The 14710-nt window shown below is 48.3% G+C and overlaps 1 protein-coding gene across 1 annotated transcript in view; it reads left to right on the top strand.

The window, feature by feature from the left end:
- The window catches only part of Lrig1 (leucine rich repeats and immunoglobulin like domains 1), a 125767-nt gene that overhangs the window by 96517 nt on the left and 14540 nt on the right, over positions 1 to 14710 (top strand). The window contains exons 6-11 of the mRNA XM_008827126.2: positions 1221 to 1364; positions 2851 to 2994; positions 5468 to 5611; positions 7720 to 7800; positions 13160 to 13231; positions 14038 to 14109. Of these exons, the coding sequence (XP_008825348.1) occupies positions 1221 to 1364; positions 2851 to 2994; positions 5468 to 5611; positions 7720 to 7800; positions 13160 to 13231; positions 14038 to 14109 (657 nt within the window). The remainder of the gene's footprint in view (positions 1 to 1220; positions 1365 to 2850; positions 2995 to 5467; positions 5612 to 7719; positions 7801 to 13159; positions 13232 to 14037; positions 14110 to 14710) is intronic.

The raw sequence follows: 14710 nt of genomic DNA, 5'->3' as shown, positions 1-14710 counted from the left end.
CCTCCCCCTCCCCCTCCCCCTCCCTCTCCCTCCACTCCTGATCATCCTGCCTCAACCTCCCAAGTGGTAGGATTATAGGCATGTACCACCTATCTGACCCTCAGTTTCTTTCTTGTCTTAGAGGTTTTAATGTTACTTTTTAAGGTTCTCAGGTAGTCTGTACCCTGGGCATGAGTAGTTTGGTAGATAACGTGTCAGAGACAGTCACTTCTTCATCTCCCAAATCTTAGAAGGTTTGTTTTCTTCTAATATGATTTGTGTGTCTTTCCAGGTGTCCTCCAAAAATGGCATGAGGTTTTAGGTAGACGATAACCTCCATTAACCAAAACCTGTCGAACATTCTTTGCGCTTGTTGTTTTCTTTGTCTTCTTTTTAGCAGAAGAATATATTTCAGAAAATTAAGCCGAGACTGGGAATTTGGTTTAAACAGAATGAAGCAGTTGAAAGTCAGGCTGGCCACAGGGTGGGGGATGCCCTGTCCTCATGCTACTGCACATCACCGCCCTGGATGGTGGATCCTGGCTTTGCTGTGTGTGAAGCAGGGTCATGAGACATAGCAAAAATAGTTAAGGAAAACACAGGCTTTCTGGTTAGTCCTGTATCTCCCCCTCCCACCCCACCCCCTTCCCCCAGAGTTGCTAATGGGTCCAGCCCACCTGAATTCCTGACATCTTCAGGTCACCTGAGGCTGTCCCCCCCCTTTTTTCTCCCCCCCTTCCCCCTCTCTCTTTCTGCATTCCTGTGTTCTTCCTCCTCCCACTGCTTCTGCACGTGCAGTCACTTCTCTTCATTGCCTGGAGATCTGTCAGATGCCCCAAAGGGAAAGGTTACCATTTGCTATCCCATGGCTAGGCTTTTCCTGGGTTGATACACCTACTATGTATTTCTGTTGCTGAGCTGAGGGACACCTGACCTAAGAAACGTACCTCCTGAGTCATGCTCAGGGCCTGCTAGATTCATGAATGGCTGCTAGGCCCTGGGAGGATGTGTGAGTGCTGCTGCATGCAGGTTACCCAGGCCAGCTCACTGCACTTCTCTTGTGTCACTATCCATGCTCCTGACAATGCCAGTGTCAGTGTAGTTGAGGTGCACTCTTGGCTCGCTTAGGATTCGTTCTCCACAGCATCCCCATTGACTCACAAACCTGTTAGGTCCCCTGGGAATGGCTGTGGCTAGGTATGCACATGGGATGCTCTGACCTGGTGGGTTCATCTCCATAGGGATCTCAATCGGAATCGGATTCGGCTAATCGAGGGCCTCACGTTCCAGGGACTTGATAGCTTGGAGGTGCTGAAGCTTCAGCGAAACAACATCAGCAGGCTGACAGATGGTGCCTTCTGGGGGCTATCTAAGATGCATGTGCTGTGAGTGTGGGCACCTCTGCTGGGCTATGGGAGAACATGGGAGTGGGCTCTGTGGGTCATGTGTGCACTCATGGTGCCTGTGCATGCTCATGGAGCTGAGTACTGAGTGTAGAGGCCACCTGGGCCCAGCCCCCCTGCACTCTGGGCCTTCTGTGCCCATCCAGTGTCTTTGCACACTGGACCAAACCCCAGGGTGTTTTCCCGGCAGGGTAGAAATATCTGTTGGAAGAGGCTTTACGGGATCTGGTTAGATAAGGAAGTGAAAGGAGATAGATTGAGCCAGTCTACTGGGCCTGCTCTCCACCCTCACTTCCTCCATGAACCTGAGACTGCAAAGTGACTCCCTCCCCGTATCCTTTCCACTCCCACGCCCCACAGGAAGTTCCTTCTCTTCTCTGGGGTTGATGCTTCTTTTTTGATGTGCAGGTGGGCCAAAGTGTGTAGTTCATCCTGGGAGATGTATTCCCATGCTGTGAGCTCATCAAGACACGGGGTGCGGATGTGCAGCTTTGAGCAAGGGAGCGTCTTCAGCCAGTGTGTGCAGCAGCAGTGTTGCCTGCCAGACTAAAATAACAGGGAAACATGCCTAGTGAGCTGCTGGCCAGAAACTTCTAAAATTGTTTACATATACAGATTACGATTTTGCATCTTACAGTTAAATCAGCTAGTAAAGAAAAGATGTTGCTCCTCACCCCTCGCTCCTCTGTGCCCCAGTTTTTTCCCCTGTGAGGCAGACACTGCCTCGTACTTTCTCCTTGAGTCTCTGCTTTTCAGGTTCACTGGTGGCTACTTGCAGGTGAGCACGCCTGTCCCATTGTCTTTCTGTGTTCCTGAGATGTCCTTCCAGAGTCAGTGCTTCAGCTCACCACCTCCCTTGCTCTATTTTGTGCAAATTATGTTACAAACTTTCACATCCTTTGCTATCTTTGTAGCTGAAACCAAGGCCAAAAGCCCAGGCCCACATCTGCCAGAGTGTTTCTCATCCTGGTCATCAGAAGTGTCTCCCACTGCTTACCCTTGCCACCCCTGCCCGATTGTCCGGCAGACATAGGAGGAGTGCTGCTTGGCTTCTTGCTCTTCATAGTCTCCACTTTTGATTAGCTGGATGGTAGTTTTGTTTTAGAAGCTGAAATCTAAGTGAAAATGCTGCAGTCAAGAGTTTTTGGAAAATTGTGTTCACCCCGCTGCCACTTGCTTTGTATGCTGAACAAATTTGTACAAATGGGGTGACATGTTGTCTTAGAAGTCATTTATATTCTATGCACTTTGAGCAGTGGGAGAAAGTCAGATAAACAAAATTTGGTTGCTTAAACTTCCTTTCCAACATTGAATGTGGAACAAAATTTGGATTGGTAGCTTTTGTTATAGAGGCCACACGTCTCATGTACTGTGGCATTCTCAGTGCTGACCACCATGTTCCTACTTGCTGTCTGTTTGATGAATGTCTGACAGCCTCCTCTTCATACATGTGTGACTGTCGTTGCAGGCACCTGGAGTACAACAGCCTGGTGGAAGTGAACAGCGGCTCTCTCTACGGCCTCACAGCCCTGCAGCAACTGCACCTCAGCAACAACTCCATCTCTCGGATTCAGCGTGATGGCTGGAGCTTCTGTCAGAAGCTGCACGAGTTGTAAGTCTTTGACCATGTTCTGCTTCAGTACCAGGAGAATCCTCCAGAGCTCAAGATGCCATAGGCCTGACTCATTCCACAACATGACTTGGGGGTTCGGATGAGGGGGTAGCCCAGAGGCAGGTAGGCTGGTAAAGCCTGTTCTGGAAGATAGCCTGACTGCCTAGGCCAGAGCAGGACCAGCAGGACTTTGAGCCAAGTCCCTTCCTGAGCCCTTGGGATTAGGAGGGGGTGCAGGAGTAGCATTTAGGACCCCACATGGAGCCTCTGCCTTCAGGCCTTCTTAGATGTGGAGTCAGTTCTGAAGGAGAAGGCTCTGCAGGGGAACTGCAGTCTCAAGTGGTGTCTCGCAAGCTCTTTTGAATGATAACAGTTAACGTGAATTTCTCGAGTGAAAAGGCTTAGGTACAAAAAGGAGTAGGATGGTAAAACTAAGATGGTGGTACACTGACAATGAAGACTGTTCACCTTGGCATCGCCACCGTCCTTTGCTCAGACGATTTCTCTGGACATTTGTCTGCTTTTTGTTGTTTGCATTCCAGTGCCTGATGGCAGAAGTGGATGTGTGAGATGCGTGGTCCCTGGGGCCTTTGGGAAATTCCCAGACAGGGTTCCCAGGTTGGGCCTGAGGACACCCCAGTTTGTGCCTTTGCTACCAAGAACAGCAGTGACAGACTCCCCTGGTAGAGAGGGTGTGGCCTAGACTTCCCTTTGCAGCGGTGCACTTAACCACAACAGTAGCCAAGGCCTCAGTAAGCATTTTCTGTTCCTCTGACCCCATCCCATGTCTAGGAGACTGAGTTTTTTGGAGCTCTTTCAGTTTATAGTCCAATATATTTATTTTTGAGAGTTTAGGAAGGTTTTCTCTTTTCCTTTTTTGTTTTGTTTGTCTAGGCTTGGCTACGAGAAAAGATAGGCCCAGCAAAGTGAGTGAGTGGTAGGAATGCCACACCTTACTCAGTCTGTCTCTTGTTTTTTACTTTACCAGGCACACTCAGAGGATTACTTGACTATGATGTCGACTCTTGTAGCAGCTTGTGTTTTCATCTACTCTTTCATCTACTCTGTATTACCTTCAGAGTGTGTGTGTGTGTGTGTGTGTGTGTGTGTGTGTGTGTGTGTTTCATCCCACTTACCTGAAGCTCATATTTTAGCCAATCCATCATTATGTGGTACAAAAGGCCATGATCCTGCCACTTGCTTTGAAGTCCTCATTTCCCTTAGATTCTATGTGGGTATCAGTGTTCATTCTTTGGGTTCAGCTTCTTGCTGCCTAGAGACAATGATACTCTTGACCATTTCCCATAGTAACCAGCTCTTCACTTGAGCCCTTCCAGGGAACTTGAATGAGCCATATTTTTCTGTTCGCTGAGGCTAGGAGCTAGTCGAGGCCTTCTAGGTCCCCCATTCCAGTTGGCAAGGATTGCTCCCTGTCATGACCATAAGTGAGCCCCTGGAGTTGAGGCTGCATGGGAAGACCTTTGAGTTTCCTGCTCCCCTTTCTGCCTGGTGGTTAGGATGACACTATTTTGCCCTTTATAGTGGGGGGAAGGTCACTGAAGTATTACTAGATCAGTCCTTGCAGTTTGATAGTCAGGAAATCTCAGAACCAGATGTAGGATTGCTTTCCATCATGTTTCCTGCCCTTCCTTTAAGCCAAAATCTTTAATTGCAGGTGAAGATATAATTTTGGTCTCCTGCTGGATCTTTGCAGCCGACAGACACCATGACTTATGCCTCAAAGAAGGAAGGAATGTTGCTTGCTGCCACTTTAAAAAATTCATTAATTTTCTACTAGCTTATTTTCCTTCTTCCTGTCCCATCCGAGACTTCCAATTTTCAACTATAGATAGCCAATATATGATGTAACCATCCCAGCGCTGTGTAGCATATATGTTAATGCTGGGAAGAGAGTTTGATTCTGACACAGGGGCAGTCAGCTTTAGGGCGTGATGCATGCTCCCTGTCATGGTTACAGGGAGATGTGGAGGTCACTACCCAGGCCTGAACTTTTAGTGTTAGTGTCTTTATCAACTAAAATGGGAGGCTGTTGTGTGACTATCCTAGGCAGTGGCTACTGGTGCCCTCTACTGGTTAGTACAGGGAGTGTAGCTGGAGCTTCCTAGAAGGGTTCTACATTGCAAGACCACTTCTTTCATTGCCTGAGCCAGGACTGGCAATGGAGGGGTTTGGAGCCTTGAGATGTGTGTGTATGACCTGTGTCTATAGTTGTGTAAGCCGTAGTCCCCACAGCTTTTTGGCACTGGTTTTTATGACCTGCATGACCATTCTAGTTGTCAAACTAGATGGGTTTCTGTTTACACAGCCACTTTCACTGAGGATTCCTGTAGGTGTGTGTATGTGCCCTGTTTCCATTCACACCAGGCTAACTGGCCTGATTGCTCAGGAGAACAGAGAGTAGGGCATCTATATGTCTCCATGGTAACATTTGTCTCCCTCTTGTCTTCCTCAGGATTCTGTCCTTCAACAACCTGACACGTCTAGATGAGGAGAGCCTGGCCGAGCTAAGCAGCCTGAGTATCCTGCGCCTTAGCCACAATGCCATCAGTCATATCTCTGAAGGCGCCTTCAAGGGGCTCAAAAGCCTACGTGTTTTGTAAGGCTTTTGCTTTTGAGGGTGACAGAATGAAGGGGGTCCTTGGGTGGGATAACAAATGGAGCAAAGTACCTGCTTGTTGAGATTCCCTCTTGCTAGTTCTCAGTCTAGATTGGACCCCAAGCTGGCCTGCTATGGGTACATGGACTTAATCTTTTATGCCATTAACCAAAATAGAATTGTCGAGCAGATAAACTTTCCTTTCCCAAGATGGTGCCTGTAGAGAGATGGCAACTGTTTAAACACTGTTCTCATTAGGAATTCTCAATACATTTGGCAAGGTGAGGATAGACTGGTCTTGCTGGGTACCTGTGGCAGCATCCAGGGGTGACTTTCCTGCCACAGCTTCTCAAGTGCTGGGATTATTAGTGTGAGCCACCAGACCTGGTTGTAAATTGTGAGATTTTTTTTTTTTTCCCTCCCCTCATGGTGCTGGAGATTGAGGCTAGGGCCTTGTGAAAGCTAGGCAAGTGCACTTCCATGGAGGCGCATCCCCAGCCCTGACTTCAGTTTTTAAGTCCTATATGTTTATTTTTTTTCCTCCAAGCTGGTATCATGACTTTTCTCAGTCCTACTATTTGAAGTTCTTAAGTGAATCTGGATCCAAGAGAGGTGGAAATTGTTGTGTCCTTGCTTGTATCTCTTTAGGGAGTTGTATAACAAGAGGGGTGATGATGTCCTGACCTTTGAGGTGTCCATGAAGTTGTTGCAGGGTGCCTTTCTAGGACTTTTCATACAGCTTTTCAAATGTGAGCACTAGTCAGCTTCTAAGCCACTGTAAGCCTGAAAGCCCCAGAGGGGCATATGGTTTTCAATAGATATCAGTAGCAGTCTCTGAGTCTCCTTTCCCATTGTGGGACAGTGTGCCTGTCCTTGTGCCTGGGGGAAGGTCTTTGCACCTGCACCTAGCATAGTAGGCTTTAGTAGTGAATCACTGCTGGGGAGTATGCGAGAGCCAAGCTCTTCAAGCTGAAGTCAATCTGTGAGCCCTTGCAAGACCTGAATAGCAAGGCCAGAAACATTCAGGTCAAGCAGGCCAGAAAGAAGAGGAAAACTTTGCAGGCAGGGTCCAGAGCAGGAAGATAGGCACACAAAGACTGGGCCCCTTGTGTATTCAGTCTAAAGATAACAGGGTGGGACGGACCCATTGGAAGGAGAAGTCCTTTCCAGCAGCACATTTTCACTCTTTTAGCTTCATGCTGAAATGTAAAGGTCACAGCAGCATTTTGCTCTTCAGTCCCAGCTCCCCTCCCAACTGGCAGTGACTTTTCAGCTTCTTCACAGAGCCAAGAGCAGCATCCCTTTCTATTCTTGGCCATGTCTGCAAGAACTCTGAAAAGGGAAGTGTGGAAAGTTGGAGAAAGCAAAATGTGTGCATAGTAGGGGTTTGGCCGCCAGGTGTGATGTCTTCCCTGGGTGCTGTGACCTGCCCTTGGAAGCTGAGGGAGGAGGCTGAATCACCAACCCTGCCCAAGGAGTGTGGGCCAAGGAGTTGGCTTCATCTTTCCTGTCCTGGCAAGTGGGTCACAAGTCTGACTCAGCACCCAGATGTCCTCTCTGGCTCGGAGTCCAGTACTGAATAGGCCTCATGAGGAGATGGGCTATAGGCCCTAGACTTACAGGCCAGCCTGGAGGGGCTCTGAAGCAGAGCCTCTTTCTTTGCCATTCCTTTTCTTCTATGTTTCTTCCATAGTGTCCAGAAAAAGGACGTGGTTGATACGAGAGTAGATAGGAATATTAAGGAAACTTTTGAGTTGCTTCTCTGTGCCAGAAGGGCCAGAAGTCCATTTGTGGGGGTGAGATGCAAACTCTGGCTTCACCTGGTATGGCCTGCACTGCTTCCCTTCCTGGAGCCAGCCAGAGTATTTGATGGATGTGTCAGCTTTGTTGGACGGATGAGAAGCCAGGTCATACGGCAAAGAATGCAAAAAGGGGTTCTTTTACCAGGGCCATGCTTCCCATGACTGTACATGATGCTGGGCCTCAGATGTACCTTGGAAGCTTTGAGCCTCTTGGTGAAAGCTTGCATGTGGGGCTGGTCTTTCATGGGGAAGACTGAGACCAGATCTCAGGATAGAGGGTGAGCTTGCTTTCTGTCTTCTTCCTAGGGACCTGGACCATAATGAGATCTCGGGCACAATCGAAGATACTAGCGGCGCCTTCATGGGGCTCGACAGCCTCAGCAAACTGTGAGTATTTCTGAGTGTGCAATTCTACAAGTTCTGGTAAGCAGGGCCATCAGCTCCCCTGGGCCTCTTTGTCCCGGGCTCACAGGGGATTACAGGCTGTTGAGGTTTTCTGTTGTGTGCATAGGCTGAGGATCAATATGAGAGACCCACAGCCTCTCACAGGCCAAGTCTCTGTGCTCTCTGTGTGGTGGCCCTTTAGGCTGCTGACATGGTTTTGGTCCTGTTCACAACCCATCTAAAAACACATGAAAGTTTTGTCCTCTGTACAGAGGGGTTTGGCCACCTTAATTTTAGAAATTGTATGAAATACCTTTGAGTAATTTGATAGTTTTGAGGCTCCTGTCAGCATTTTTATTGTTCATAATCTCAAGTGGAAACAGTCTATTACCAAGGGCAACAGTAATAGCTACTTTGAATTAACAGTTTTGGGATACTTTGCCTTGCTTCCCTAGAATCTGCTGGTTGCTGCTAGGCAGTTGGATGGATATGAGGGACCTGCTGGTCTCATGAGGGCAGGCTCTATTGTACAACTTTTAGCACTGAGGTGAGAGAAGTGAAGGCCTGGGACCTCATGGTAGCAGCTCCGAATTTGCTCATAGGGCTTCTGCTCCCTGGCCCAGGCTTTTTTCATTGTGTCACCAGCACTTTCTGCAGATGCCACCAGGGAGCATGCATTGTGGAGATCTGGTGACCATTGCTGCTCATGGGTAACCTGGGGAGAAGGCTTGAAGGAGGGTCACCCTGAGTTCTCTCTGAGCTGCTGCCAGTGATGGGGCTGAGCAGAGAGTTGGCCTGAGATAAATATTTTGAAAGCTCTGGATGTACTCAAGTTCCTAGTGAATAAAACCTGTGGTGTGGAGAGTTTTGGTGTAGGAAATACTTACTTTGCAGCATGTAGTTTTTTCATACTTTTGTGCTGGGAAGGATTTGAGCATAGGCCATTTGACTTTTTAGATTATCCCTTGTTCTGATGGCATGCCAGAAGTGCTGTTCTTTCTTCCCTAAAAGAATGTTCTTTTATCCCCATTCTCCTGGTCCCTTAGCCCATAGTCAGCAGACCCCTGTTGCTAGCAAGAGGAGCCAGAAGTTGGGAACACACTGCTGGGTACAGACCTCTGAGCCACCATTCTGCTCTGGCCTCTCCTGGCCTTAGCCATAACCAGCTGACCTGTAGGCAGGGGAGAGGGAATGCACTGACACATTCTTTGTAAAGCTAGCCCCATAAGTGGAACTTGGGACAGTTGCTTGGGAGTTGGGGCTTCCAGGAGGTTCTTGAAACTGATAGGAGAGTCCTTGAGATAGTGTAGGCCCTAGAGCTGCATGATCAGCCTGTTTCCTAAGTGCCCTACACTGTGATCCCTGGAGCCATCCCTTCCCTTCTGCTATACCTCCTGTCAGCAGTTCCACCTGAACCGCAGAAGTGAGGCCCAGCCCTGCTGTCCTCACGTTATGTTGTTGGATGTGGGCACCACCGAGGAACACCCTAAGACTAACCCTGCCTGAGACTCCTGGGGACTTGCTGCAGGGCAAGCTCTCACCTTCACTCACCCACCCTACCAAATCACTGCAGTGCAGCTGGAAGGTCTGTACATGTTTAAGAAGACGAGAAAGAGCCATGCACCCATTCAGGGGCAACTGGGCAACAAGAATTCCTTGACACGTTTAAATATATGCAGTCAGTGGTTTGAGTATGATGGTATCATGATTATGTAGCAAAAGGAAAAACACTTTTGAAAGTGATATGTGCTTATGCTATGGAGTCCAAGTTGTCCAACTGGGTTTGAAAATGAGAGGGTAGAGAGGAAGTGAGGTCAGCATACTCTGACAGATATAGGCATATGGGCTCAGTCTTGGTTCACAGTTCAAGTCTGTCTGCCATGATGGTGTGTGAAAGTTTACATATGAAAAGGGAGAGAAAAGCTGGGGCACAGCTCTAGCTAAATCCATTGGGTTTGTAAACATGGAAGGAAGGACTCTGCTTTGATCACCTCTTCTACCCAGCTCCTCCCCCTCATGTTGCCAGGAATGCTCCATGGCTTGGTGTACTAGAGAAGTGGCCATCTGGTGGTATTGCCCCATTTGTGTGCCCCAGGCCAAATGCCGAGATCCATTGGGATATATAGAACATGAGCTAGCAAAGTAGGACTGTCCCCCACAGCTGCTGTGAAGAGGGCAGGCTGTGCCCTGTCCCTCTGATCTAGTGTAAGGTTGCCTTTAGAAGAGCTTGACGAAGCAGCATTCGGGGCTTTGCCAGAGTGAGGGAAGGGAGGCCTGACCTTCATTGAGTTACTCAGGGACATCAGGTCCTTCTCACCACTCAGAAGGCTAGGTCTAAGCGAGAGTGTTTTCTAAGACAGTCAAGGTGAACAGAAGAATGTAAGAGGCCTCCTCTGACAGAAGAGTGAATGTGGCCCTGCCCTTCATTTTTCTAGCTACTAAGCCCAGCCGTTTGTGGTAGTTCCTCATACTGGAGCTTCCTGGCATGGTAGAAGCATTCTTACACTTGAGCCCATTTTTCTTTGTTTGCAAGGACCTGTAATAATCATGCACCCCAGGGTCCAGAATGGTTGTGGTGTTCAACTGCTGCGAGCCTGCCCATGGCCAGCATGTGAGGACAGAGGCAGGGATTTCTGCACCTCTGATGAGAAGTACTTAAATAGAACAGTGAGTTGTGTAGGGGAAGCAGCGCAGGTGCCTGTCCTTGATCGCCCCCTCTCTTTGGCATAACGCAGGAGAGTAAGAGGGTGATATATGCAGGGCATACCTGAAGAATGTGTGGAGTGTGCACATTTGGAAGTGTTGACTTTTTACTAGGATGGGCACGCCTGTAGCCACTGCGTGAGGTGAGGCCTGCAGAGTGGGGTGCATTGTGAGGGAGGCTTGTGCGTGTCATGGTTCCTCCCAAGGACATGAGCACAAGGACCACCATACCCCCCACCCCCCCCGCAAGCACCATAGTGCCTGCGTGGTTGCTTTTACAAGCATAAGCATGGGATGGCTTTGGGGAGTCCTGGCTGAGTTGGCCAGATGTATAAGAGGGTTTTAAGAAGGCATCTGAGATCTCCATCTATTCTGAGCCCTTGCTAGGGAGAGGTGAGGCCAGCCACCCCTTCTCTGAAGCATCCCTCAAGCCAAGAGTCCCAGCTCCTCTGTATTCAGAGTGGCCTTTTATTGGCGCCATCAGCATATGCTAGCTTGAGTGCCCTGCCCCCAAAGCCTCCAGATGTCTTCTGGGAGGTGGTAAAGGCCTGCGTTAGTCTACCAGCAGGATGATTGGCTCTGTGTAATTGAGAATTTGTTTTATTGTTATTGTCACCATTAGAAATAACGGCCTGCCCTCATTGTAAAAGAGGTCAACTGACTAATATTTAATGGATGAAATAAGGCACAGCTTTTTCCTGGATCTAGTTTATGGGAGATTTCACTGAACAGCTCGGTTCAGTTTTACTAGAACCTGGAGCACAGTGCTTTGGCTCGTGGAGGATCTGACTAAGTGTAGGAGTTGGCAGTTTCCTCAGACACACTTTGGGTTCAGTGTCCCCATGAGCTGCTATCGTGTGGTTAAGGAGCTAACTTAAGCATGGTCATTGGGTTTCTATGTGTTTGGTTTATTTAAAGTAAGAGTTCCTGATTTTGAGAAGTTGTAGAATAACTTTCAGGATGAGACTGTTTTCACATCATCCAGACTGTGAGAAAAGGCAGAGGGGTTGGGTTGTTGGCCTGTTTGCCCTTCACCTTCTGAAGGCTGGAAACAGCAGGCTTTGTCTGAAGGCTGAACTGACTGCTGGGGCCCCAGTGAAGGAGTCTGTTTCTGATGAGATGGGACTTAGGAAGCCTCATGATGTGGCTGACCTGGAAGTCAGCTGTGGGTTGGTGGGTACCCTTGGGAGTGGGTGAACAGGCATCTCTGTCTGTGCCCTGCATTGGCTGAGCCTGCTCTAGATGTGAGTGGGTACTTCCTACAGGCAGGTCCTGTTCCTGGCCCTTAGGAACCTTCGAAGTTTGTTTCAGGCGCAGGGCCACATGGTAGGTGGATGCCTAGGCTGTCCTGTAATTTTTTTTTCCCTAGAGCACACCTTTCCTTTCTTCTTTTCTCAGCCACAGGCTGGTGCTTGTGTTCCTCATGGGTCTCATGTTTACATAGGTTGAAGAGAGAGCAGGCCTCTAGTCTAGATCTTCTCTGGTTCTTGGTGGGGTCCTGGACAAGAGCTATCCCTCCCTTGGGAAGGGGTGAGCCAGATTGGCTCTTTCTGGAGGCTTTCTCTCTGTCCATCTGCACATTCTAGCCTGGACCTATTGATTTTAAGAATCCCCAGGCATTCAGCCTCCTTAGCAAGCCCTTTAGAAACGCCTAGAAGACATTATAATTGAAGGGGCTGCAGAGTTGGTGGTGAGCACTATCTTCAGTTGTTCCTGGTCAGACACATTCCAGTGCTGAGGGGATCAGAACATGCTTTTTGGTGAGTCCCCAATGTCAGAGAGGAAGGAACCTTGCATCTAGTTGTCCAGAAAGCTCTTGGGGCTTCCCTGGGTGGAAGCTGTAAGTTGCATACCTAGTGAGAGGAATATTCTTTCCTCTGTGTGTATTGTAGGGGGCAGAGGTTAGTTTGTAAGAAAATGGTATACTTAATGCTAAGGCAGAAGTCTTGTCCCGTGCTTCAAGAACCTAAGACCTTATTCCCTGGAAAGCTGACCTTTGCACCCAGCTACCTAGAATGTAATGAACCTCTGGTCTACTGCATATAAGTTCTAGGGTCTTGCTCAAGAAGCCTTTCCTCTAGGCCTTGAGGGCAAGAGTACAGATCATGGTGACCACATCCTAACCACCACAGTGCATGGCAGATGCAGGGAGCTCTGGGGCCATCTTGATGGATACCTCTTCTGGCCAGTTTGGGACCCTTTATGCCCAGAATGTAGTACACAGAAGTGGATGGCAGGTTTTAGTTCCAGTTTGCATTGCTTTCTGACTCCGTTTCCCCCTCACTAGAACAGTAACCAGTACTGTTTCTCCTGCAAGGCTACTGCCTGAGAAACTCCCTTACCCCCTTGAGTGGTTCTTAGATAGCTCAGGCTGGCATGTTGATTTCCACTTGGCACTGTAAGGGACCTCTTGAGGCTAAGTGGAGCATGCAATTCCAGCCTGTTTTCACCATGAAATTCTAATGGTGCTAGAGGAATTTCATTTCAGAGCGGGGTGGCCGGGTACTGTAAACCTGTAATCTCAGCACAGGTCAGTGTTCTGCCTACCTCTCTCAGACGCTTGTCAGGTAGCACTGCCCTAATGATGCATTTTCTTTCTCCTAATGCTCCCTGGCCCCCTACTTGTATCCCTTTGTGCCTGGATGTTTGGAAACTGCAGAACTCTGTTTGGAAACAAGATCAAGTCTGTGGCTAAAAGAGCATTCTCAGGGCTGGAAGGCCTGGAGCACCTGTAAGTATCTTGCCAGACCCTGCCTGACTCACAGGCCTGCCAAATGTGGCTGCCGGGGAAAGTCTGCTAGCAATTTAATCGCGTCTTTGTAAACCAAGAAACAGGCTATTTGGAAGTGCCAGCTGCTTCCTTCTCATTATAAGTCAGCTTCAACTTCAGCCTTTATTTTGCTTATGCCAGGAACACTCACAGAGCATATGGCCCACTGGTGTACTCCCAATTAATGCAATTGGTATTTGGACAAATATCTTCCTTGGTCCTGCTGGGCCACATCACCCTCACATCAGGCTCCCTCATAGGCCCTTGATCTCACTGCCACTTCCATAAGGATGCTTTATCCTGGCAAAGCCAAGAAACCCCGTAGCAGTTCAGCCATGCTGAGTGCATGCTGGGTCCTCACTGGGAGCTTTTCTGCTGGGTTCTTTGGGACCCCAAAGTCTGTGGGACTTTGGGACAAAGTAGACAGCATTAGCCCTGAGATGTTCATGTTGTTGCTGAGGTGGATGCCTCTGGTATCTGGCTGTTCGTTTTATTCTTCTTTGAATTAAGGCAGTCTTTATTCTGCTGGGTAAGTTTTTGCCAGTCTTCCACATAGCTTTGAGGCTGCTCTTATGGTTGGCTTGGTCCCCGAATCATTCCATGTGCTTGCGTCAATGTGAGAAATGGGAGCCACCCCAATGGAACCAGTACATGGGTCATCTGTAAATCAGGGCTGTCCTGGAAAAATCCCTGTGTGTCCTCATTCAGAGTCACAACTTGAAGAGCACCCAGGATTCCTTTGCACAAGTTACTGTGTTCTGTTGCAGGAACTTGGGAGAGAATTCAATCAGGTCTGTCCAGTTTGATGCCTTTGCAAAGATGAAGAATCTTAAAGAGCTGTGAGTACCTGGTAGTCCATAACCTGATTAACATGAGTGGAGACTTTTGGAATAATTTGCATTATGCTTACTTTATGTAATACTCTGATAATCTATGGGTTGGATGTAAGTCATCCCTATCAGAGAAATGCCCTCTGAGGCTTAACTCTGGATGGGACGTAGCAAACTTTTTCTGAATAGTAAACATTTTGGACATTATGAGTCATAGGGTCTGTGTCATAACTACTTAAAGGCGTTATTGTAACAGAAAGCAGCCATGATAATACAATTGGGTGTGACTATGTACTTAGCATACTGATAGAAATAGACAGTGGGCCTGTGGCTGAAGTCTGCTAAGTGCTGTGCTAGATAATGTAAGATTAAAGTCTCTTCTATAATGTGGATAATCACCCTTTTAAGTATACCTTTTGATGTTTTAGGTTTGCTTTTGTGTTGAAAGCATCTTTCTGAAGGAGCTTGGTGGACAGTGGGCAAGGTGGCAGTGGCCTGATTGTTGGTCTCTTGCCTGGGTTCCCTTCAGTTGCTGCAGTTACCCAGCCATGGCTGACCCTGGGCCCAGTCCTCTGATGGGAGAAAGAGATTCACTTCATTTGGTCATTTT

This window comes from Nannospalax galili, unplaced genomic scaffold (assembly GCF_000622305.1).
Source record: "Nannospalax galili isolate Female #2095 unplaced genomic scaffold, S.galili_v1.0 scaffold1051, whole genome shotgun sequence".
Classification (NCBI taxonomy): domain Eukaryota; kingdom Metazoa; phylum Chordata; class Mammalia; order Rodentia; family Spalacidae; genus Nannospalax; species Nannospalax galili.
This window is presented reverse-complemented; position numbering and strand designations above follow the sequence as displayed.